Source organism: Pleurodeles waltl, chromosome 2_2, assembly GCF_031143425.1.
Source record: "Pleurodeles waltl isolate 20211129_DDA chromosome 2_2, aPleWal1.hap1.20221129, whole genome shotgun sequence".
In the NCBI taxonomy this organism is placed as follows: Eukaryota; Metazoa; Chordata; class Amphibia; order Caudata; family Salamandridae; genus Pleurodeles; species Pleurodeles waltl.
This window is the reverse complement of record NC_090439.1, coordinates 1,173,197,356-1,173,223,919: the sequence shown is the minus strand read 5'-3', so window position 1 is coordinate 1,173,223,919 and position 26,564 is coordinate 1,173,197,356. Positions and strand designations below refer to the sequence as shown.

The 26,564-nt window shown below is 47.4% G+C and overlaps 1 protein-coding gene across 1 annotated transcript in view; it reads right to left on the bottom strand.

The window, feature by feature from the left end:
• Positions 1-9,541: 9,541 nt before the first annotated feature.
• Positions 9,542-26,564, bottom strand: part of LOC138283043 (killer cell lectin-like receptor subfamily G member 2) — a 92,944-nt gene continuing 75,921 nt past the window's right edge. Inside the window, exon 5 of the mRNA XM_069221177.1 lies at positions 9,542-10,586. Coding sequence (XP_069077278.1) covers positions 10,475-10,586 — 112 coding nt within the window. The 3' untranslated portion in view covers positions 9,542-10,474. The remainder of the gene's footprint in view (positions 10,587-26,564) is intronic.

Here is a 26,564-nt window from a genome sequence, read left to right as displayed (position 1 = left end):
AGGGCCCGGGGTGAGGCTTCCCTCCCCCTGCCCTCCCTTCTGGGGTCCATCACCCTCCAACTAGGAGTGGCCTCCTCAGAAGACAACATGGTAGGGGCACTGTTATCAGTAGCCCCTCCCTCCAGGTCCGGGGGGACACCCTGAACCTGGTCTTCCAGCCCAGGGTCTGTACCCTCAGACTGGATCACCGCCTGGCAAACCAGGACTTCCTGGGAGGCACACCTACCCCCCACCAGGTCAGAGTTTAACCTCTGCACCTGCCCATTCAACTCAGAGTCACCACCCTGAAGTTGAACAATTGCCTGGCACGCCAAGACTTCCTGGAGGGCACACTGACCCTCCACCAGGTCAGAGTTTAACCTCTGCACCTGACCATTCAACTCAGAGTCACCACCCTGAAGTTGAACAATTGCCTGGCACACCAGGACTTCCTGGAGGGCACACTGACCCTCCACCAGGTCAGAGTTTAACCTCTGCACCTGACCATTCAACTCAGAGTCACCACCCTGAAGTTGAACAATTGCCTGGCGCACCAGGACTTTCTGGGAGGCACACCTACCTCCCACCAGGTCAGAGTTTAACCTCTGAGCCTGGTTCCCCAACCCAGGGTCACCACCCTGAGGTTGGGCAATTGCCTGGCACGCCAGGACTTTCTGGGGGGCACACCTACCCCCCACCAGGTCAGAGTTTAACCTCTGAACCTGGTCATCCAACCCAGAGTCAACACCCTGAGGTTGGACAATTGCCTGGCACAGCAGGGCTTCTTGGGAGGCACACCTACCTCCCACCAGGTCAGAGTTTAACCTCTGAACCTGGGTATCCAACCCAGAGTCAGCACCCTGAGGTTGGACAATTGCCTGGCACAGCAGGGCTTCTTGGGAGGCACACCTACCTCCCACCAGGTCAGAGTTTAACCTCTGAACCTGGGTATCCAACCCAGAGTCAGCACTCTGAGGTTGAACAATTGCCTGGCACGCCAGGCCTTTCTGGAGGGCACACTGACCCTCCACCAGGTCAGAGTTTAACCTCTGAACTGGGCCATTCAACTCAGAGTTACCACCCTGAAGTTGAACAATCGCCTGGCACGCCAGGACTTCCTGGAGGGCCCACTGACCCTCCACCAGGTCAGAGTTTAACCTCTGAACCTGGTTCTCCAACCTAGGGTCACCATCCTGAGGTTGGACAACTGCCTGGTACACCAGGGCCTTCTGGGGGGCACACCTACCCCCCACCAGGTCAGAGGTTAACCTCTGAACCTGGATATCCAACCCAGAGTCACCACCCTGAGGTTGAACCATTGCCTGGCAGGCCAGGACTTTCAGGGAGGCACACCTACCTCCCACCAGGTCAGAGTTTAACCTCTGAGCCTGGTTCTCCAACCCAGGGTCACCACCCTGAGGTTGAACCATTGCCTGGTAGACCAGGACTTTCTGGGGGGCACACCTACCCCCCACCAGGTCAGAGTTTGACCTCTGAACCGGGTTAGCCAACCCAGAGTCACCACCCTGAGGTTGGGCAATTGCCTGGCACCCCAGGACTTTCTGGGAGGCACACCTACCTCCCACCAGGTCAGAGTTTAACCTCTGAACCTGGCCATCCAACCCAGAGTCGACACCCTGAGGTTGGACAACTGCCTGGCACGCCAGGACTTTCTGGGGGGCACACCTACCCCCCACCAGGTCAGAGTTTGACCTCTTCACCTGGTAAGCCAACCCAGAGTCACCACCCTGAGGTTGAGCCATTGCCTGGCATTCCAGGACTTTCTGGGGGGCACATCTACCCCCCACCAGGTCAAAGTTTAACCTCTGAACCCGGTTATCCAACCCAGAGTCACCACCCTGAGGTTGAATCTTTGCCTGGCATGCCAGGACTTCCTGGGGGGCACTCTCACCCCCCACAAGGGACACGCCGTCCCCAAGGGCCACACAAGAGTCTGGTTGGCGCAGGTCTCCCGACCTCTGCCCATCCGGCAGAGTCTGGGTTTCCCCCAAACCAGAAACGGTCTCACCTGGGTCATTCCTGGGGGGCTCTGCTCTCAGAGCTGACCCCTGACTTTCAAGATCCTCCACTGGGGTCTGCCACCCCCTCTCAACCCTATGTCTGGACTTCTGCACCCCCTCACTAGGAGTGGTACTGCCAGACACCAGAACTGTTGGGATGCTGTCTACAGTCATCCCCCCAAGTTCTTCGGACACTGCGGGGCTTCCCTCAAAAGGTGGCCCTACGGTACAGGTTAGGCTCTGAGACCTACCTGGGACACTACAATCCTCTCCCACCTCACTTGGTCGGGAACCACCTAGACCACTCCCTTCAGGAGCACCCCCAAATGCCTCTCCAGACTCTCTGGTACTCACCCAAAAGTCTGCCTCCACTGTAAGTTCCCTGGGGTCAGAGAACTCACACTCCACCTGGTGTTGGCGTAGCTCTGGAAAATAAGGACCAGACATATGCTCTCCAGCAATTACATCACTCTGCCCTTCACATGTATTAACCACAGTACCCTTCACCCAACCACCTAGTAACTCAGCCTTGGAAAAGCACTCTACATCACCCTCTTGAGACTGGTGAGACAGTTTCTGTCTGTCCCTGACACTCAACCCAAACTCTTCTGGGATGTCTCTACACTCTATATCCAGGACGTCCACCAGGGGGGAACCCTTTTCTCTGTCACTCTCTGCTAGAGTCAGTAAAGTGTCCCTCCCCCCAGTAGGAATATGACTCCCTGTGCCAGTTCCCCAATCCTTCTCAGGGACCCTGTGCATAACGGGAACTACCTCATACCCTTGAACTGCCTGGGGTGTGTCAACTCCCTTCTTCAAGTTGGGCACCACATCTCTGGGCTTGTGCCCTTCTTCAGCAGTACTAGATGCAAGATTTTTGCTGCCACCATCTGAACTGGACTCAGCCCTTCCGGCCTCCAGTTTCAGCTCTTTACAGCTCAGCTCTTGAGCTGCAATCTTTTCTTCTTCCAGGGCTAAAAGTCTTTTTGCCTCAACCTCTGCAAGATACTCCTCTAATTGTTGCTCCTGTCGCCTTTGACTTCGGAGCCATTCATCTATTTCTGGGTCACTGTCCAACTCTGAGTAGCCTTCCTCCTCATCTGAGTAGTCTTCCTCCTCATCTGAGGGGTACTTAGTCATTTGGTTTCTTGCTGCCTCTCTCTCTGCCCATCTTTCCTCCCCCCAGACTATGTAGTGATGGAGCATCTCCGCTTTAGTAGATCTCCTTGCTACAGGAAGGCCCCATTGTCTGCAAAGCTTCCTTAGGTCAGCCTTAGTGAGGTGGTCAGTACGAACAAAGAATGAGTAGGTAAGCAATCCCATTTTGATAAGATCTTATCAGCAAAAACCAAAATCCAAAGTCCAAAATATCAATAGTATATCCAGGAGGACATCAGAGAACCAAGAGCCAAAAAAAAGATGAAAAATCAAGTTGACCTTCCACTGTGGGTAGGTAGTGAAATACTTAGCTACTGTATGTCACTGCACAAACACAAGTCCTATCCTCACCGCTGATCACCAATGTTAGAAATGGGGTTTTTGGTTGGCAGTTAGGTTGCCCTCTGTCCAAGCAAGAACCCTCACTCTAGTCAGGGTAAGTCACACACAATCCAAAATCAGCCTGTGCTCACCCTCCGGTAGCTTGGCACGAGCAGTCAGGCTTAACTTAGAAGGCAATGTGTAAAGCATTTGTGCAATAAATCATACAACACCATAGTATAACACCACAAAAATACACCACACAGTGTTTAGAAAAATATAGAATATTTATCTGGATAATTGTAGGTCAAAACGATCAAAGTTGCAATACGAATTTGTAAAGATATCACTGAAAAGTGATATTAAGAGTCTTTAAGTCTTTAAAAAGCAATAAAGTGTCTTTCAAGCACAGAGTACCTGGTTTCTGGTGGGAAATCTCCTCAGAGGGCCACAGGAGAAGAAATGCGTGGAAAAAGGGGTGTGTGCGTCGTTTTCCGCTCAGCACACACAGACTTGCGTCGTTCTTTTCCACGCGGGGAAGTCGGGCGTCGTTTTCCGGCGCGCAGACAGTCTCTTTTTGTGGATCGCGAGGATTACCAGATGTCCCGGGTCTGTGCGTGGATTCTCCTGCTTATTTTCCGGCTGCGCGTCGTTCTGCGGGGCTGCGCGTCGAAGTTTCGATCTCACGGTAGGCGTCGCGTCGATTTCTCCTTGGAAGTCGGGCGGCGTTGTCCTTGCGAGGCCGTGCGTCGAAATTTTGGTCTCACGGCAGGCGTCGCGTCGATTTCTCCTTGGAAGTCGGGCGGCGTTGTCCTTGCGAGGCCGTGCGTCAAAGTTTCGCACTCACGGTAGGCGTCGCGTCGATTTCTCCTTGGAAGTCGGGCGGCTTTGTCCTTGCGAGGTTGTGCGTCGAAGTCTCGATCGTCCCGAGGGCGTCGCGTTGATCAGCGTCGGTGTGCGGCGTTTTTCTCGCCGCGAAACAAGCTGTGCGTCGAAATTTTCGGCGCACGGAGCGTCCACGTGAAAGGAAGAAGTCTTTTTGGTCCTGAGACTTCAAGGAACAGGAGGCAAGCTCTATCCAAGCCCTTGGAGAGCACTTTCACAGCCAGACAAGAGTTCAGCAAGGCAGCAGGGCAACAGCAAGACAGCAGTCCTTTGGAGAAAGCAGACAGGTGAGTCCTTTGAGCAGCCAGGCAGTTCTTCTTGGCAGGATGTAGTTTCTGGTTCAGGTTTCTTCTCCAGCAAGTGTCTGATGAGGTAGGGCAGAGGCCCTGTTTTATACTAAGTTGTGCCTTTGAAGTGGGGGTGATTTCAAAGAGTCTCTAAGAAATGCACCAAGTTCCCTTTCAGCTCAATCCTGTCTGCCAGAGTCCCAGTAGGGGGTGTGGCAGTCCTTTGTGTGAGGGCAGGCCCTCCACCCTCCCAGCCCAGGAAGACCCATTCAAAATGCAGATGTATGCAAGTGAGGCTGAGTACCCTGTGTTTGGGGTGTGTCTGAGTGAATGCACAAGGAGCTGTCAACTAAACCTAGCCAGACGTGGATTGAAGGGCACAACAAGTTTTTAGTGCAAAGAAATGCTCACTTTCTAAAAGTGGCATTTCCAGAATAGTAATATTAAATCCGACTTCACCAGTCAGCAGGACTTTATATTACCATTCTGGCCATACTAAATATGACCTTCCTGCTCCTTTCAGATCAGCAGCTGCCACTTCAACAGTGTATGAGGGCAGCCCCAATGTTAGCCTATGAAGGGAGCAGGCCTCACAGTAGTGTAAAAACGAATTTAGGAGTTTTACACTACCAGGACATATAACTACACAGGTACATGTCCTGCCTTTTACCTACACAGCACCCTGCTCTAGGGGTTACCTAGGGCACACATTAGGGATGACTTATATGTAGAAAAAGGGGAGTTCTAGGCTTGGCAAGTACTTTTAAATGCCAAGTCGAAGTGGCAGTGAAACTGCACACACAGGCCTTGCAATGGCAGGCCTGAGACAAGGTTAAGGGGCTACTGAGGTGGGTGGCACAACCAGTGCTGTAGGCCCACTAGTAGCATTTAATCTACAGGCCCTAGGCACATGTAGTGCACTCTACTAGGGACTTACAGGTAAATTAAATAGTCAATCATGGATAAACCAATCAATAGTACAATTTACACAGAGAGCATATGCACTTTAGCACTGGTTAGCAGTGGTAAAGTGCTCAGAGGTCAAAAGCCAACAACAACAGGTCAGAAAAAAATAGGAGGAAGGAGGCAAAAAGTTTGGGGATGTCCCTGTCAAAAAGCCAGGTCCAACAGTACTGTACCTGGGGGTCGAACGACTCCGTAAACGGCGCCAGTGGACTCGCATTGTAGGAAATGACTCCTTCAAAAAAGGCTGCCGAGGTCCAAATGAAGGCCCTAGTCTGTTAAAATAACGTGCATGGAGCTATAACTAAAATGGCTACACGAAAATATATCTGTGCTGTGACACAGTGTTCACCCGGGCTCACAGACACATCTGATCAGGGTATATATCTGTGGAGTGACACAGTGTTCACCAGGGGTTCACACACACCCCTGATCAGAATATATATCTGTGGTGTGACACAGCATGTACCCCGGTTCACTTACCCATGATCAGGATATATATCTGTGGTGTAATACTGCGTTCACCAGGGATTCAGTCACCCATGATCAGGATATATATCTGTAGTGTTACACAGGGTGATTGCCTAGTTCACTCACCCTCCTGATCAGGATATGGATCTGTGGGGTAACACAGCATTCACCAGGGGTTCACACTCACCGAGAATCAGGATATATATCTGTGGTGGAACAGCGTTCACCAGGGGTTCACCCACCCATGATCAGGATATATATCTGTGGGGTGACACAGTGTTCACCAGGGGTTCACTTACCCTCCTGATCAGGATATATATCTGTGGTGTGACAAGGTGTTTATCAGGGGTTCACTCACCCATGACCAGGATATATATCTGTGGTGTGATGCATCATTCACAAGAAGTTCACTCACCCCTGATCAGGATATGTATCTGTGGGGTGACACAGGGTCAGCTCATGATTCACTCACCCATGATCAGGATATACATCTGTGGTGTGACGCAGCGTTCACCAGGGGTTCACTCACCCATGATCAGGATATATCTCTGATGGGTGACACAGTGTTCACCAAGGGTTCACTCACCCATGATCAGGATATACATCTGTGGTGTGATGCGGGATTCACCAGGGGTGCAATCACCCCTGATCAAGATATGTATCTGTGGTGTGACGCAGGGTGAGCTCAGGGTTCACTCACCCATGATCAGGATATATATCTGTGGTATGACACGGTGTTCACCAGGGGTTCACTCACTCCTGATCAGGATATATATCTGTGGGGTGACACAGCGTGTACCCAGGGTTCACTCACCCATGATCAGGATATATATATGTGGTGTGACACAGCGTTCACCAGGGGTTCACTCACCCATGACCAGGATATATATCTGTGGTGTGACACAGCGTTCACCTGGGGTTCAATCACCCCTGATCAGGATATGTATATGTGGGGTGACACAGGGTGAGCTCAGGGTTCAGTCACCCATGATCAGGATATATATCAGTGGGGTGACACAGTGTTCACCAGGGGTTCACTCACTCCTGATCAGGATATATATCTGTGGGGTGACACAGCGTGTACCTGGGGTTCACTCACCCATGATCAGGATATATATATGTGGTGTGACACAGTGTTCACCAGGGGTTCACTCATCCATGATCAGGATATATCTGTGGTGTGACACGGTGTTCACCAGGGGGTTCACTCACCCCTGATCAGGATATGTATCTGGGGTGACACAGGGGGAGCTCAGGGTTCACTCACCCTCCTGATGAGGATTTAGTTCTGTGGCCCTGTCATACTAAGCTCAGGTGGTTCACTCCCCCTCCTGATTGTGACACATACACGTGTCTGGTCACAACTTGCACTCGACACACTCATTCTCCTGACTATGACAGATCCCTCCCGGGGGTGTAACACAATTAAATGAGTCCAGGGTGAGGTGGGGGGTAACTTCACCCGCCTCCGTGTCTTTAGTGGGATCTAAACCTCCTGTCACCATGGTCGGGGGCAGTGTACCTTCTATTACAAGACCGGAGGGTCGATGATCAGATGTTCAAAGCCCAGCAACACTACAGCGAGACACATGTGCAATTGGTTTAAAATAAAATCACAAATGTAGATTTGTGAGGCCAACCCGCTGCTTTCAAAATGTCCTCACGCCGACCCGAGGACACAAAAGCTTCAGGAAAGATACAAGTATCTGTCCCAACATCACTCATCATCCATCTCACGCATCCGGACAAGGTGGAAGAGGGAACGGGCAGAAAGGGATTTTAACCCAAAGTAAGAGAGCATGCCGTCCCCCCGGTCCAGGGTCGACCTATTGAGAAGCTGAGTCCTAAGGGGCCCCTTTCACTCAGAGGATAACAGGTCAGGGTCAAACAACTCCGACCTGCAGATCACGCCTCTTCCTGGACAACTCAGCCTCCTGATCTTCCCTGATTGGTGTGGTGAGTACCATTAAATCAGATAATAGCACTGTTTAACATTTATAGTGCTTACAAACAGCAAGATATGTGGCGTGAGGCGCTTTATAATAAAGAGCATAGACAAAGCCAACAATTCAGGCTGAGTGTGTGTATGTGATTGGTTGAGAGGATGAGGATGGTTAGATTTTTGTGTAACACCCGATGAATGAACACATTATTGGATAAGAGTAAGGATGGATAAACTAGTGATATTGTTAATTGACTGAGGTGTGGGAGTGAAAATGAATAAATAATGAATATATGAAATCTGACGAGTTTGAGGGTGAATGAGTGAGTGGCAGGTTAGGGGCAATGGATGGATGGACGGACAAAGGGATGGACGGATGGATGGACGGATGACTGGGAGTACTAGTCTATAAAAAACGAGTGAGAATGGATGTATACGATTGGTTTTTTTTATGAGTGAAGTAAAAGTTAAGGTAAGAGAAAGGATGAATGAATATAAGAATGAGAGGGCAGAAAAATTAATACATGAAGATGTAAATGGATGAATGAATGGTTAAAAAACGTATATTATCCGTGTACGTAACTCTGATGAATGATGGGCGGATGGACTGCCAATTGAGTGAGTATGGCTAGAAGAATGTATGTATCGATGAAGAAACATGTGAGGATGGATGAATGATAGTGATGATGAATGAATGAAGGAAGTAAGGAGAATAAACGGGGTGATGAATGGATTGATTCATATAAAAACGGTGCAAAGGCGGTAAATGTTCGTATGTCCAATGTGTGTGCAAGTTGTGACTTCATTGTAAATTATGTCACACTGATTGTTTTTGTTGGCAGCATCAGAATGTTTCTATGAGACATATAGAAAGCAGTAAAGACATCCTTAGGAGTAAATCCTTCGTGTTCTTCCCTCGCTCACCTGGAGATCCACTGGCTCTCAAGACACCCTGCAGACTGGGGAAACTGAATCTGGTTTCCTGATCCTCATTGTGCAATGTCAGGGCACCATGGGAACATGACTGGATCTAATGGGATCTACTCAGTCCCTCCTCCCTTCTGCGGACCCACCTCTGCCCTCACTCACTTCAGGTTAAACCGGTGGTTGAGGTCCTCATGGCGCTATGGTCCTCAGTGTGGAGAGCTAAGGTCACTCACCAGTGGCTTGGGGTTTACAGGAGGGGAAATCCTGGAGAGGTGCTTAGAGGCAGGAGGGGGGCAGTGGTGGAAACCACTGAAGAGATGAGGGAACTCCTCTCTATACACTAGTGACTGATGTACGGTGTAGGAGGCTGGTCTGGATTGTATTGGGTACCACGGGTACTTACACCTTATACCAGGTCCAGTTATCCCTTATTAGTGAAATGTAGTCAGTGTCTAGAAGCCAGGCTCTCTAGAGGAAGCTATAGGCAGAGCAGCCAAGGCTGAACTAGGAGACATGCAAAGCTCATGCAGTACCATTGTAGTACTTACCTACATGAAAGACAATACTCAGTGTTACAAAAATAGAGGTACTTTATTTTAGTCATACAATGTCAAAAAAGTCTGTACTCCCTTAGGTGGTAACTAAATTACACAATATATACACTAGTCACCAAAAACAGGTAAGTAGACAGCAGGAAAACCATACAAATATAGAAAATCACAATAAGTTGCAATGGGCCTCGGGGGAACGCAAACTATATACTAAAATAGTGTGTAGAGGGGCGCTGCGAGTGTATGAAAACAAACAAGGCCATCCCCAAGGCCTCATTCCCTTTCACACTATAACTTTTTGTTTTAGTCGGCAGGTCTGCTGTGTTCAGAATTCCTGGTGTATGGACTCTTAAGAAGACATGAATGCACACAGTGATGTGCAGAGGAAGGATGGGCTGATGAGTAGGATGACTCGGTGTCCTGGATTTGCTGGGACAGTCCCGTTTTGTCAACAGCTGTCCCAGGAGATTTTGGGAAATTTAGCTCATGTCCCGGTTTTCATAGCGGGTTGACTGAAAATGGTGGGGGGGTGCATTTTTACATTTTCCAAAGCAAGGACAGTTAGCAGCTGTTATAAGAAAGTCATTTAATTAACAGGCATAATACTGGCTTTAAAAATTGTTATTTATGTTCTTAATGCCTCTTTTGTAGGTTTATGCTATCATTCTGTGCCCTCGGTTGAAGTAAAATTGTAGTCCGTTTTCACTTTTTGTGAAATGTCACGGTTTTTGGCTTTAAAATTCTGGTTACCGTACTCTAAAGGGACAGATGTGCCTACAGTTCCTATACCGAGACTCCCCTCTCATCCTAAAGAGGTAGCAGGGAAAAGTGATGGGAGGTTAAAGAAAGTGGTGATTGACGTATCAAAGGGGTTTACCCATTCTGTGTCTATGGGAAAATGTGTTTGTACATATGTCCCCTCGTGCATAAACAGCTCCCCTGCAGCCTTCACGGTGCAGCACCAGATGTTCAGACATAGGGTCTCTTGGTACAAATGTAGGGTCTTGGCAGATGACATCCAGACACCCGCAGGGATCCTCCTCCGATGTAGGCGCAGTCCCCGAAGTCTGTTATTGTACATCTGGGAAGAGAGCGAGGTAGAGAGACAGGTCCAGAGTTAGACAGTGTGAAACAGAAAAATAACTCACTGCAGCTGATGTGAGACATGAAACGATAAACAAATTAGAGACACTGGGGGAGAAGTCAGTGGTGGAAATGCATGTAAAGGTATTTGTAGGGAGTGACTCCATGCATAGGGAGAGTGAGAGGAGGCACAAGCTGTTATGTATAGGGAATGAGGCCATGCACATGGTGTTATGTGTAGGGAGAGAAGTCATATATAGAGAGTGATTTATAGGGAGTGAGTCCATGTAAGGGTTGCTATGTATGGAAAGTGAGGCAATGCACATGGGGTTATGAATAGGAAGTGAGGTCATGCACAGGGAGTTATGCGTAGGGAGTAGAATCATGTGTAGGGAGTTACTCATGAGTATCAGAGTTAGGAACGAGGTGTGATCGAGAGGATCCATCAGAGCTCATGTCCTGGAACTGGACTCACTGCTGGGAGTGAGCTCTAGTGAGAAGGCAACACTAAACAATGTATACCAAGTGCGAGAGAGTGACTCATTTATAACTCAAGAGCTGTGATGACAAATCTATGCAGGACAAGAGATAACATAACCTGTACTTTTAAAGTTACCTTAACCCTGTGGCATCGTGGCCTTTACTAACTGATGTTTATTTCTGTGCAACTCAGTGAGACTCATTTTATCGACCTCAAAAAGATGAAAGGATGAATGGAGCAGCTCAGATTCTGACTGTGCCTTTGAGGGTATAACACAGATGAATCGCAGGACCCACTATTTGAGATGGAAGTGTAACTGTTAGACATGGGGTCTTTGGTTGGCAGTCAGGTTACCCTCTGTCCAAGCAAGGACCCTCACCCTAGTCAGGGTAAGTCACACACAATCCAAATTATCCTATGCCCAACCTCTGGTAGCTTGGCACCGAGCAGTCAGGCTTAACTTAGAAGGCAATGTGTAAAGTATTTGTGCAATAAATCATACAATAACACAATATAGCACCATATTAATACACCACACAGTGTTTAGAAAAATATATAATATTTATCTGGATACTTGCAGGTCAAAACTATAAAAGATGCAATAAGAGATTGTAAAGATATCACTGGAAAGTGATATAAAGTGTCTTAAGTCTCTTTCAAGCACAAAGTACCTGGTTTGGAGTGAAAAATCTCCGCAAAGGGCCGCAGAGGAGGAGATGCGTGGAAAATGGTGTGTGCGTCGGTTTCGCCACTTCACACACGGACTTGCGTCATTATTTTTCACACGGGGAAGACGTTGCATTGATTTCCGGCACGCGGACAGGTCTCCTCTGTGGGTCGTGGGGTTTTCAGACGCCCCGGGGTCTGTGTGTGGAATCCTGGGCTTGTTGTCCGGCTGCGCGTCGTTCCGGTGGGCTGTGCGTGGAATTTTCTCCCTCACGGCAGGCACTGCGTCGATTTCCCCTCTGGAAGTCGGGCGGCGTTGTCCAGGCGGGCTGTGCGTCAAAGTTCCGGTCGCACCGCAGGCACCGCGTCGATCTTTTCCTTGCGGAGTTGAGCGGCGTCTTTCCGGTCCGGCGTGCTGTGAATTTTTCACCGCGGAACAAGCTGTGCATCAAATTTTTCGCCGCACAAGGAGTCCAGTTGTAAGAGAGAAGTCTTTTTGGTCCTGAGACTTCAGGGAATAGGAGGCAAGCTCTATCCAAGCCCTTGGAGAGCACTTCTGCAGCAAAGCAAGGGAGCAGCAAGACAGCAGGGCAACATCAAGGCAGCAGTCCTTTGTAGAAAGCAGCCAGGTGAGTCCTTTAGGCAGCCAGACAGTACTTGTCAGGGTGCAGGTTCTGGTTCAGGTTTCTTCTCCAGGAAGTGTCTGAGGTAGTAGGGCAGAGGCCCTGTTTTATACCCAAATGTGCTTTTGAAGTGGGGGAGACTTCAAAGAGTGGCTTAGAGGTGCACCAGGTCCCCTTTCAGTTCAATCCTGTCTTCCAGGGTCCCAGTAGGGGGTGTGGCAGTCCTTTGTGTGAGAGCAGGATCTCCACCCTCCTAGCCCAGGAAGACCCATTCAAAATGCAGATGTATGCAAGTGAGGCTGAGTACCCTGTGTTTGGGGTGTGTCTGAGTGAATGCACAAGGAGCTGTCAACTAAACCCAGCCAGACGTGGATTGTAAGGCACAGAAAGATTTAAGTGCAGAGAAATGCTCACTTTCTAAAAGTGGCATTTCTAAAATAGTAATATTAAATCCAACTTCAACAGTCAGCAGGATTTTGTATTACCATTCTGGCCATACTAAATATGACCTTCCTACTCCTTTCAGATCAGCAGCTACCACTTCAACAATGTATTGGGGCAGCCCCACTGTTAGCCTATGAAGGGAGCAGGCCTCACAGTAGTGTAACAACAAATTTAGGAGTTTCACACTACCAGGACATGTAAACTACACAGGTACATGTCCTGCCTTTTAACCACACAGCACCCAGCTAAAGGGGTTACCTAGGGCACACATTAGAGGTGACTTATATGTAGAGAAAGGGGAGGATTAGGCTTGGCAAGTACTTTTAAATGCCAAGTCGAGGTGACAGTGAAACTGCACACAGGCCTTGCAATGGCAGGCCCGAGACAAGGTAAAGGAGCTACTTAAGTGGGTGGCACAACTAGTGCTGCAGGCCCACTAGTAGCATTTAATCTACAGGCCCTGGGCACATATAGTGCACTCTGCTAGGGACTTATAATTAAATCAAATAGTCCAATTTGGTGTGATCCAAGGCTACCATGTTTAAAGGGAGAGAGCATATGCACTTTAGTACTGGTTAGCAGTGGTAAAGTGCGCAGAGTCTAAAAACCAGCAAAAACAGTGTCCGAAAAGTGGAGGGAGGCAGGCAAAAAGTTAGGGGTGACCACCCTAAGGCTGTCAGGTCTAACAGTAACTCAGTCAGGAGAGCATTTGCTCTGGTATCAAGAATAGAGTTCTAAATCATGCTTAGGGAGAGCTATCAGTGCTGGAAATGCGATTACATACAGTATAGATCTTTGGGATAGAAAAGTCCCTCGCATGGTGACGGATGTGTACCCCTGTGCTGAGTGCCCCAGCTGCATAGATGTTTGGATCCCTGGTGCTGATTCTTCTTATCAAGGGTGAACACCGATTGTGTGTGTGCGCTATGGCATAGGCCTGTCTCATGGACTGTGGACATGCTGGAATAGGAGGGGCTGAAACAACAAGCAAGGGGCCCCACTCCCAAGGGGGCGAGCACCTTTGTGGACTATCAAGTCAAATTTCCTCTTGAGAACTCAATATTCCACACTCATTTGTCGCTGAGACCACTCACTCAAACTTATCGAAATCATGCAGCGCTCTATTTATCACACAATGGAAGCAGGATTAGTACCACATAAGTATCAGATTGTGAAGAGCTTTAATAACAAATACGCCAAAAACATCCAGTGTTTTAATAGATAAATGAAGACATAGAATTAATCATCTAGTTGTCAGCTGACGACTTCTAGAACCAGTCTTGGCATTAAATAAAAATATAAACAAGACAGAGCAAACAATAGCAAAAAATTATTAAAAATAAATTATTAAAAATATACGACATACTTTTTGGACTAAATCTGATGAACTTTGGAATGCAATAGATGATTATCATTTGGGAACATCATGTATCTCGAATTATGATTCAAACAGAATAGTAGTAGAAAAAGACATATGTATATTATCTCATGTATTTCTCCATTGTATATTTTTAACAATTTGTTTGCCCCGATACATTATAGGTTTCATTTGAAACTTCTACATCATGTGCAGCCCGTACCATCATAGATTGTAGGTTTCATATGAGATGTCTGCATCCTGTGCAGCCCTTGCCTGATCAATTGTAGGTTTCATATGAGATGTCTACACCCTGAGCACTGCTTTCCCCCATAGATTGTAGGTTTCATATGAGTGGCCTACATCCTGTGCTGCCCTTGTGCCTATAGATTGTATATTTCATATGAGATGCCTACATCCTGTGCTGCCCTTGCCACATAGATGGTAGGTTTCATATGAGACATCTACATCCTGTGCAGCCCCTGCCTGATAGATTGTAATTTTCATATGGGACGTTTACACCATGTGCAATGCTTGTCCTCATAAATTGTAGGTTTCATATGAGATGTCTACATCCTGTGATGTCCTTAGCCCCATAGATTGTAGATTTCATATAAGACGTCTACACCCTATGCATCCCTTACCTAATAGATTGTACATTTTATATGAGACGTCTTAATTCTGTGCAGCCCTTGCCCCATAGATTGTAGGTTTCATATAAGATATCTACATTCTGTGCTGCCCTTGGCCCCCACAGATTGTAGGTTTTATATGAAATATCCACATCTTGTGCAGCCCATGCCACCATATTTAGTAGCTTTCATATGAGACATCTACCGCCTGTTCAGCCCCTACCTCAAAGATTGTAGGTTTCATATGGGCCGCCTCCATCCTGTGCAGCATTTGCTCACATGGATTGTAGGTTTCATATGAACCATTTTCATCCAGTTCATCCCTTACCCCATTGATTGTAGGTTTCATATGAGATGTCTACATCCTGTGCAGAAAAACAAAAAATACACAGTTCCAATACAGAAAAAAGAAGTGCGGTCCCTGCAGAATCCCTGTGGCAAAAAAAAAAGAGATCCCCGAGGTCCAGATATACTGGGACAAGAGCCCTCACTCACCAATAGGTGACATACTTCATCATTGGGCTTTGCTCCTCGTCGGGCCAGCACTGCAATGCCTGACGGGCCCCACAAAGGGGGCTCTTTGCCGGAGTTCTTTTGTTGTAGGAAAATGCCGGTTGACGTGTGGTGGATTGGTCTAGAAGGAAGATACTGTTAAAAATGGCTAGAGGTAAAAATGATAATTTATTTAGTATTGAACCTCTGTCATGATTAAAAACAAAAAAATATTATTGAGGGGAAAAGAGGATAAGGTCTCATCTCCCCTGCTTCACTCAGAAAACAAACTACGCTACCCTAAATTCTGGGAGTGCAGTGTAAGCAAGTACAAGAACCCCTATACTGCTTCTACATGAAGGTCAACATGTTTCTCGCTACATAAGTCTGAAAGATCTAATGCGATTCATCAGGACCAGAAACAAAACCTACCTAATCCTAATTGTCACAGAACCTACAGTGGGTATTGCAGTATTACGCAAGAACCTAGAAAGTGAATATAAAAGAAAGTCGGAATAAAGCATATTGCAAAACTCATATTGTATATTGTGAAGCACACAGGGCAAAAAAACACATTGTTGACCTGTCCCCTATGTGATATGCATGCCTGAAAAGAATGTGAACAACAAATCATCACATATTAGTCAAAATACAGTCGTGCTTACACTTCTTGTATTAGGGGATGGGCCCCATCGGGTGCGCAACAAGTTACTCTGGTCCAAAAAAAAAGACTAAATATAAGATTGTTAAGTCACTATCAAGTAAACACTCATTGGTCAGGTGACTATATTGACTGTTAAACATAGCAAGCAAAACTTGAATTCGTTTGTAAACAGGTGACCACATTAAATGCCCAGACGTCGCATCATCCCTTATGTTGTCTAAAAATAACAGGAGATTGAGGAATGTACCCGGCCCTTATTGACATGTTTATTGTATTTGAACATTGTTGCACTGTGCAGAAAAAAAGGGGGGGTCGCCACAGGGTCAAATTAGAATAGTGTCACACTTGTATTCATTGCTAAACGTCATCTAAATACAGAAAAGGCTGAAGAAAGCACTGAAAAGTACACTCGAATATAATCAGAAACAAAGGGACAAGTGTAGGCACTTTGAGAAAGGGTCAAGATGAAAAGAGCCCTTCTAATCCATACCGCCAATATATATTTATATATTTATTTTATTTATATAGATTTATATGCCCCAGGGATTCTGCACGGACCGCACTTCTTTTTTCTGTATTGGAACTGTGTATTTTTTGTTTTTGTGACTTAAATGGGAGTATTATACACAGGACCAGTTTATGAATCTCTCGCTTTCATAGTCCCTCTCTGTTTATTGATACATCCTTTGCAGCCCTTGCCCTCATAGACTGTAGGTTTCATATGAGACATTTACATCCTGTGCAGCTCTTACCTGATAGATTGTAGGTTTCATATGAGATGTCTACTGTAGGAGGCTGGACTGGCTTGTAGTGAGTACCAAGGGGTACTTGCACCTTGCACCAGGCCCAGTTATCCCTTATTAGTGTATAGGGTGTCTAGCAGCTTAGGCTGATAGATAATGGTAGCTTAGCAGAGCAGCTTAGGCTGAACTAGGAGACGTGTGAAGCTACTACAGTACCACCTAGTGTCATATGCACAATATCATAAGAAAACACAATACACAGTTATACTAAAAATAAAGGTACTTTATTTTTATGACAATATGCCAAAGTATCTTAGAGTGTACCCTCAGTATGAGGATAGCAAATATACACAAGTTATATGTACACAATACCAAAAATATGCAGTATAGTCTTAGAAAACAGTGCAAACAATGTATAGTTACAATAGGATGCAATGGGGACACATAGGGATAGGGGCAACACAAACCATATACTCCAAAAGTGGAATGCGAACCACGAATGGACCCCAAACCTATGTGACCTTGTAGAGGGTCGCTGGGACTATTAGAAAATAGTGAGAGTTAGAAAATTAGCCCTCCCCAAGACTCTGAAAAGTGAGTGCAAAGTGCACTGAAGTTCCCCAGAAGACAAAGAAGTCGTGATAGAGGAATAATGCAGGAAAGACACAAACCAACAATGCAACAACTGTGGATTTCCAATCTAGGGTACCTGTGGAACAAGGGGACCAAGTCCAAAAGTCACAAGCAAGTCGGAGATGGGCAAATGCCCAGGAAATGCCAGCTGTGGGTGCAAAGAAGCTGCTACTGGACAGAAGAAGCTGAGGTTTCTGCAGGAACGAAAAGGGCTAGAGACTTCCCCTTTGGTGGACAGATCCCTCTCGCCGTGGAGAGTCGTGCAGAAGTGTGTTCCCGCCGAAAGAACGCCAACAAGCCTTGCTAGCTGCAAATCGTGCGGTTAGCGTTTTTGGATGCTGCTGTGGCCCAGGAGGGACCAGGAGGTCGCAAATTGGACCAGGAGATAGAGGGGACGTTGAGCAAGACAAGGAGCCCTCTTAGCAGCAGGTAGCACCCAAAAAAAGTGCCAGAAACAGGGCAACTACGAGGATGCGTGAAACGGTGCTCGCCGAAGTTGCATAAAGGAGTCCCACGTCGCCGGAGACCAACTTAGAAAGTCGTGCAATGCAGGTTAGAGTGCCGTGGACCCAGGCTTGGCTGTGCACAAAGGATTTCCACCGGAAGTGCACAGGAGCCGGAGTAGTTGCAAAAGACGCGGTTTACAACAATGCAGTCTGGCGTGGGGAGGCAAGGACTTACCTCCACCAAACTTGGACTGAAGAGTCACTGGACTGTGGGAGTCACTTGGACAGAGTTGCTGGATTCAAGGGACCTCGCTCGTCGTGCTGAGAGGAGACCCAAGGGACCGGTAATGCAGCTTTTTGGTGCCTGCGGTTGCAGGGGGAAGATTCCGTCGACCCACGGGAGATTTCTTCGGAGCTTCTAGTGCAGAGAGGAGGCAGACTACCCCCACAGCATGCACCACCAGGAAAACAGTCGAGAAGGCGGCAGGATCAGCGTTACAGAGTTGCAGTAGTCGTCTTTGCTACTTTGTTGCAGTGTTGCAGGCTTCCAGCGCGGTCAGCAGTCGATTCCTTGGCAGAAGGTGAAGAGAGAGACGCAGAGGAACTCTGATGAGCTCTTGCATTCGTTATCTCAAGTTTCCCCAGAGACAGAGACCCTAAATAGCCAGAAAAGAGGGTTTGGCTACCTAGGAGAAAGGATAGGCTAGCAACACCTGGAGGAGCCTATCAGAAGGAGTCTCTGACGTCACCTGGTGGCAGTGGCCACTCAGAGCAGTCCAGTGTGCCAGCAGCACCTCTGTTTCCAAGATGGCAGAGGTCTGGAGCACACTGGAGGAGCTCTGGACACCTCCCAGGGGAGGTGCAGGTCAGGGGAGTGGTCACTCCCCTTTCCTTTGTCCAGTTTCGCGCCAGAGCAGGGCTAAGGGGTCCCTGAACCAGTGTAGACTGGCTTATGCAGAAATGGGCACCAAATGTGCCCATGAAAGCATTTCCAGAGGCTGGGGGAGGCTACTCCTCCCCTGCCTTCACACCATTTTCCAAAGGGAGAGGGTGTAACACCCTCTCTCAGAGGAAGTCCTTTGTTCTGCCATCCTGGGACAAGCCTGGCTTGACCCCAGGGGGGCAGAAACCTGTCTGAGGGGTTGGCAGCAGCAGCAGCTGCAGTGAAACCCCAGGAAAGGCAGTTTGGCAGTACCAGGGTCTGTGCTACAGACCACTGGGATCATGGGATTGTGCCAACTATGCCAGGATGGCATAGAGGGGGCAATTCCATGATCATAGACATGTTACATGGCCATATTCGGAGTTACCATTGTGAAGCTACATATAGGTAGTGACCTATATGTAGTGCACGCGTGTAATGGTGTCCCCGCACTCACAAAGTCCGGGGAATTGGCCCTGAACAATGTGGGGGCACCTTGGCTAGTGCCAGGGTGCCCTCACACTAAGTAACTTTGCACCTAACCTTTACCAGGTAAAGGTTAGACATATAGGTGACTTATAAGTTACTTAAGTGCAGTGTAAAATGGCTGCAAAATAACGTGGACGTTATTTCACTCAGCCTGCAGTGGCAGACCTGTGTAAGAATTGTCAGAGCTCCCTATGGGTGGCAAAAGAAATGCTGCAGCCCATAGGGATCTCCTGGAACCCCAATACCCTGGGTACCTCAGTACCATATACTAGGGAAATATAAGGGTGTTCCAGTAAGCCAATGTAAATTGGTAAAATTGGTCACTAGCCTGTTAGTGACAATTTGAAAGAAATGAGAGAGCATAACCACTGAGGTTCTGGTTAGCAGAGCCTCAGTGAGACAGTTAGGCATCACACAGGGAACACATACCTATAGGTCACAAACTTATGAGCACTGGGGTCCTGACTAGCAGGGTCCCAGTGACACATAACAAACATACTGAAAACATAGGGTTTTCACTATGAGCACTGGGCCCTGGCTAGCAGGATCCCAGTGAGACAGTGAAAATACCCTGACATACACTCACAAACAGGCCAAAAGTGGGGGTAACAAGGCTAGAAAGAGGCTACTTTCTCACACAACCCCCCCCCAAACTAAGGACAATAAGGCTAACCTTGGCCAGTTGAGACTTTATTGTCTAAGTGGTGATAAGTAGAGAGTAGCTCTGAAATAGACTGGTTACTCCCTTTATCATCCACTATATGGTTACTTCCCTGTGGGGATGTAAACCACCCTGTTTGAAGTTTTTTAGCTAAGCAACAATGTGAAGATGTATTTTCAGAGTTTCTATCAGTAATTTTTAGTTTAGAGCAGTGGGAATTATCCACTGAACCTATTTGTAATGATGGAAAAGCCAGACAGGGATGCTGTCTCAGAAAAGCCATAGCTGGGCAACAACTTTGTCCATATGGCTGGAAGAGGGAACAGGGATGCTGTTTCTCTTGAGTTGGAGCAGGGCAGGGATGCTGTCCTATGAGCTCCACACTAGGGCAGGGATGCTGTCCTAAGTGTTGTGAGGCAGTGCAGGGTTTCTGCACTAAAGTTTCTCTGGGAGGGTTGGAGGGATGCTCCATGTTAACTAAAATGGTGCTCTTTTTCTCACCAATGTTAGTTATCCCACAGAGAGGTACTTCTACCTCAGGGAGTCCAGCTTTGCCAGCTGATGATTCCCTTAGAACAGGTGCCACCCCAGGAGAGGTTTCTCCCACCACAAGAATGGTATCCTGAATGGTAGGGTGGTTAGGGGATACTGTGATACCCTTTTTACCTGTTGATGGAGAGGGATCCTGAGTTTTCAGGCCTTCTCTCCTTTGCTTTTTCATTTCAGTAGAAATGAGAGGGAACAATTCCTCAGGGATGCCCAGCATGGCTGCATGGGCATAAAACTCTACATCAGCCCAACCTGAGGCCTCTAGGTCATTACCTAAGAGACAATCTACAGGTAAGCTAGGTGATACTACCACCTGCTTAGGGCCAGTAACTCCACCCCAACTAAACTGAATTATAGCTAAGGGAAGAAACTTAGTGGAGTTATGGACATCAATAATCTTATACTGTTGTCCAATGATGTGTTGTTCAGGGGCCACAAGGTTTTCAGTCACCAAAGTGATACTGGCACCTGTGTCCCTGTAGGCCAAGGCCTCAACACCATTTATTGAAACTGTCTGCCTGTACTTATCCATTGTAAGGGGACACGCAGCCAGTGTGGCAAGGCCAATGCCACTAGGTGTGACAGAAACTGTCTTGGGACTGACTACCTCAGTTTCTACTATGGACCCATAAGTGAACCCAACTACACCCTTAACTTGACTGTTGCCAGCAGTCCCACCACTAGTACCACTACTGCTAGGGGCACTAGAGCTTGATGTATTAGTGGTGGTAGGCTCAGGGGGTTTACCTGGACAGGACTTATCCCCTGGCCTATGGCCTCTATTTTTACACACAAAGCACCAAGGCTTTTTAAATTGTGTAGGTTGAGAAGAAGAGGAAGAATTTGTTTTATCCCCACCCCCTGAAGAGTGTTTAAGATTTGAAATGGGATCTTTGGTTTTACCCTTATCCCCATGCTTATCTTGAGACTTTTCACCATCTTTCTTCTTAGTGTTCTCTTTGTCACCCCCTGTATGAACTTTTCTGTTCACCCTTGTTCTGACCCATTTGTCTGCCTTCTTTCCCAATTCTTGGGGAGAGGTCAGATCAGAGTCCACCAAGTACTGGTGCAACAAATCAGACACACAATTATTAAGAATATGCTCTCTCAGGATCAAGTTATACAGGCTGTCATAATCAGTAACTTTACTGCCATGTAACCACCCCTCCAAGGCCTTCACTGAATGGTCAATGAAATCAACCCAGTCTTGTGAAGACTCCTTTTTGGTCTCTCTGAACTTTATCCTGTATTGTTCAGTGGTTAAGCCATAACCATCCAGGAGTGCATTCTTAAGAACTGTAAAATTATTGGCATCACTTTCTTTCACAGTAAGGAGCATATCCCTACCTTTTCCACTAAATGATAGCCATAGGATAGCAGCCCACTGCCTTTGAGGGACATCCTGTACAACACAGGCCCTCTCAAGTGCAGCAAACCACTTGTTAATGTCATCCCCCTCCTTATAAGGGGGAACTATCTTATGCAGATTCCTGGAATCATGCTCTTTTGCAGGATGACTATGGGGAATACTGCTGCTGCCACCATGGGTTTCAAAACCCAACTTCTGTCTTTCCTTCTCTAATTCTAAAGACTGTCTATCCAAATCCAGCTGTTGCTTTTTAAGCTTCAGTCTGGTTTGTTCCACCCTCAACTTATTGAGTTCCCTTTCTAACATTCTGTCATCAGGGTTGGTGGGAGGGACATTCTTAGATATAGAGGAATGATGGGAATGAACAGAAGGAGACCTGTCCCTTACAGAAGCCACCCTAACAGCTTGGCTAACAGAAACATCACTACCACTGTGGTGAGAATAAATGCTTTTGCTATGATGTGAGACAACACTATTTGTATGGTGTGGCTCTTCATCATTACCAACTATGCTAGACTGTCTAGTAATGGGCAGGCTAGGAATTTTCTTTCCTGAATCTTTTCCTGGGGGAGTCCCTGGATCAGATTGGGAACCATTTGCTACTTTTTCAACAGATGTGGCCCCTTTGGCCTTATCTTGTTCTCTAAGCATATTAAGCAACAATTCCAAGGAAGGATTCTTCCATACACTCAAACCTCTCTCTATGCAGAGACTCCTTGCTCCTTTCCAGCTAAGGTGATCATATGCAAGTTTGGACAGATCAACATTTTGGCCTGTGCCAGACATTTTTAGAGAGAGTTAAAGTGATAGAAAAAGAGAAAAAAGTTTTAAGAACTTTTTGAAAGTTTAGAAGTACTTTTCAGAACTTTAGAAAAGAGTGAAAAGAGGAAATGCAAAACTTTTTTGCAATGTGTACACACACTGAACTTGTTTTGTATATTTTTCTCTTATGAAAAGTACAATGACAAGAGTGGTAAGTAGTCTCAAAGCACTTATCCCACCGCTGCACAACCAATGTAGGAGGCTGGACTGGCTTGTAGTGAGTACCAAGGGATACTTGCACCTTGTACCAGGCCCAGTTATCCCTTATTAGTGTATAGGGTGTCTAGCAGCTTAGGCTGATAGATAATGGTAGCTTCGCAGAGCAGCTTAGGCTGAACTAGGAGACATGTGAAGCTACTACAGTACCACAAGTGTCACTTGCACAATATCATAAGAAAACACAATACACAGTTATACTAAAAATAAAGGTACTTTATTTTTATGACAATATGCCAAAGTATCTTAGAGTGTACCCTCATATGAGGATAGCAAATATACAAAAGTTATATGTACACAATACCAAAAATATGCAGTATAGTCTTAGAAAACAGTGCAAACAATGTATAGTTACAATAGGATGCAATGTGGACACATAGGGATAGGGGCAACACAACATATACTCCAAAAGTGGAATGCGAACCACGAATGGACCCCAAACCTATGTGACCTTGTAGAGGGTCGCTGGGACTATTAGAAAATAGTGAGAGTTAGAAAATTAGCCCTCTCCAAGACCCTGAAAAGTGAGTGCAAAGTGCACTGAAGTTCCCCAGAAGACAAAGAAGTCGTGATAGAGGAATAATGCAGGAAAGACACAAACCAACAATGCAACAACTGTGGATTTCCAATCTAGGGTACCTGTGGAACAAGGGGACCAAGTCCAAAAGTCACAAGCAAGTCGGAGATGGGCAAATGCCCAGGAAATGCCAGCTGTGGGTGCAAAGAAGCTTCTACTGGACAGAAGAAGCTGAGGTTTCTGCAGGAACAAAAAGGGCTAGAGACTTCCCCTTTGGTGGACGGATCCCTCTCGCCGTGGAGAGTCGTGCAGAAGTGTTTTCCCGCCAAAAGAACGCCAACAAGTCTTCCTAGCTGCAAATCGTGCAGTTAGCGGTTTTGGATGCTGCTGTGGCCCAGGAGGGACCAGGAGGTCGTAAATTGGACCAGGAGATAGAGGGGACGTGGAGCAAGACAAGGAGCCCTCTTAGCAGCAGGTAGCTCCCGGAAAAGTGCCAGAAACAGGCACTACGAGGATGCGTGAAACGGTACTCGCCGAAGTTGCACAAAGGAGTCCCATGTCGCCGGAGACCAACTTAGAAAGTCGTGCAATGCAGGTTAGAGTGCCGTGGACCCAGGCTTGGCTGTGCACAAAGGATTTCCGCCGGAAGTGCACAGGAGCCGGAGTAGTTGCAAAAGACGTGGTTTCCAACAATGCAGTCTGGCGTGGGGAGGCAAGGACTTACCTCCACCAAACTTGGACTGAAGAGTCACTGGACTGTGGGAGTCACTTGGACAGAGTTGCTGGATTCAAGGGACCTCGCTCGTCGTGCTGAGAGGAGACCCAAGGGACCGGTAATGCAGCTTTTTGGTGCCTGCGGTTGCAGGGGGAAGATTCCGTCGACCCACGGGAGATTTCTTCGGCGCTTCTAGTGCAGAGAGGAGGAAGACTACCCCCACAGCATGCACCACCAGGAAAACAGTCGAGAAGGCGGCAGGATCAGCGTTACAGAGTTGCAGTAGTCGTCTTTGCTACTTTGTTGCAGTGTTGCAGGCTTCCAGCGCGGTCAGCAGTCGATTCCTTGGCAGAAGGTGAAGAGAGAGACGCAGAGGAACTCTGATGAGCTCTTGCATTCGTTATCTCAAGTTTCCCCAGAGACAGAGACCCTAAATAGCCAGAAAAGAGGGTTTGGCTACCTAGGAGAAAGGATAGGCTAGCAACACCTGGAGGAGCCTATCAGAAGGAGTCTCTGACGTCACCTGGTGGCACTGGCCACTCAGAGCAGTCCAGTGTGCCAGCAGCACCTCTGTTTCCAAGATGGCAGAGGTCTGGAGCACACTGGAGGAGCTCTGGACACCTCCCAGGGGAGGTGCAGGTCAGGGGAGTGGTCACTCCTCTTTCCTTTGTCCAGTTTCGCGCCAGAGCAGGGCTAAGGGGTCCCTGAACCGGTGTAGACTGGCTTATGCAGAAATGGGCACCAAATGTGCCCATGAAAGCATTTCCAGAGGCTGGGGGAGGCTACTCCTCCCCTGCCTTCACACCATTTTCCAAAGGGAGAGGGTGTAACACCCTCTCTCAGAGGAAGTCCTTTGTTCTGCCATCCTGGAACAAGCCTGGATTGACCCCAGGGGGGCAGAAACCTGTCTGAGGGGTTGGCAGCAGTAGCAGCTGCAGTGAAACCCCAGGAAAGGCAGTTTGGCAGTACCAGGGTCTGTGCTACAGACCACTGGGATCATGGGATTGTGCCAACTATGCCAGGATGGCATAGAGGGGGCAATTCCATTAGCATAGACATGTTACTTGGCCATATTCGGAGATACCATTGTGAAGCTACATATAGGTAGTGACCTATATGTAGTGCACGCGTGTAATGGTGTCCCCGCACTCACAAAGTCCGGGGAATTGGCCCAGGACAATGTGGGGGCACCTTGGCTAGTGCCAGGGTGCCCTCACACTAAGTAACTTTGCACCTAACCTTTACCAGGTAAAGGTTAGACATATAGGTGACTTATAAGTTACTTAAGTGCAGTGTAAAATAGCTGTAAAATAACGTGGACGTTATTTCACTCAGGCTGCAGTGGCAGACCTGTGTAAGAATTGTCAGAGCTCCCTATGGGTGGCAAAAAAAATGCTGCAGCCCATAGGGATCTCCTGGAACCCCAATACCCTGGGTACCTCAGTACCATATACTAGGGAATTATAAGGGTGTTCCAGTAAGCCAATGTAAATTGGTCAAATTGGTCACTAGCCTGTTAGTGACAATTTGAAAGAAATGAGAGAGCATAACCACTGATTAGCAGAGCCTCAGTGAGACAGTTAGGCATCACACAGGGAACACATACCTATAGGTCACAAACTTATGAGCACTGGGGTCCTGACTAGCAGGGTCCCAGTGACACATAACAAACATACTGAAAACATAGGGTTTTCACTATGAGCACTGGGCCCTGGCTAGCAGGATCCCAGTGAGACAGTGAAAATACCCTGACATACACTCACAAACAGGCCAAAAGTGGGGGTAACAAGGCTAGAAAGAGGCTACTTTCTCACATCTACATCCTGTGCAGCCCTTGCCCTCATAGACTGTAGGTTTCACATGAGACGTCTACATCCTGTGCGGCCTTTGCCCCCATAGATTATAGGTTTCATTTAAAACGTCTACATCTTGTGCTGCCCTTGGCCCCATAGATTGTAGGTTTTATATGAGATATCTACATCTTGTGAAGCCCGTGTCCTCATATATAGTAGCTTTCATATGAGACATGTACCTCCTGTGCTCCTGTTACCCTCATAGATTGTAGATTTCATATGAGATATCTATATCCTGTGCACCCTTTGCCCCCATGGATAGTAGATTTCATATGAGATGTCTACATCCTGTTCTGATTGTGCCCTCATAGATTGTAGGTTTTCATATGAGACATCTATATCCTGTGCAGCCCTTGGCCCTGTAGATTGAAGGTTTCATATGAGACGTTGACATCCCGTGCAACGCTTGCCCCCATAGATTGTAGGTTTTGTATGAGATGTCTACATCATGTACAGTGCTTCCCATCATAGATTCTAGGTTTCATATGAGACGTCTGTGTCCTGTGCAGCTCATGCCCCAATACTTTACAGGTCTCATAAAAGGTGTCTACATCCTGTGCTGGCATTGCTCCCATAGATTGTAGGGATTCATCTGAGACGTCTACATCCTGTGTGGCTGGTGCCCTCATAAAATGTAGGTTTCGTATGAGACATCTACCTCCTAGGCAGCCCTTATCTTCAT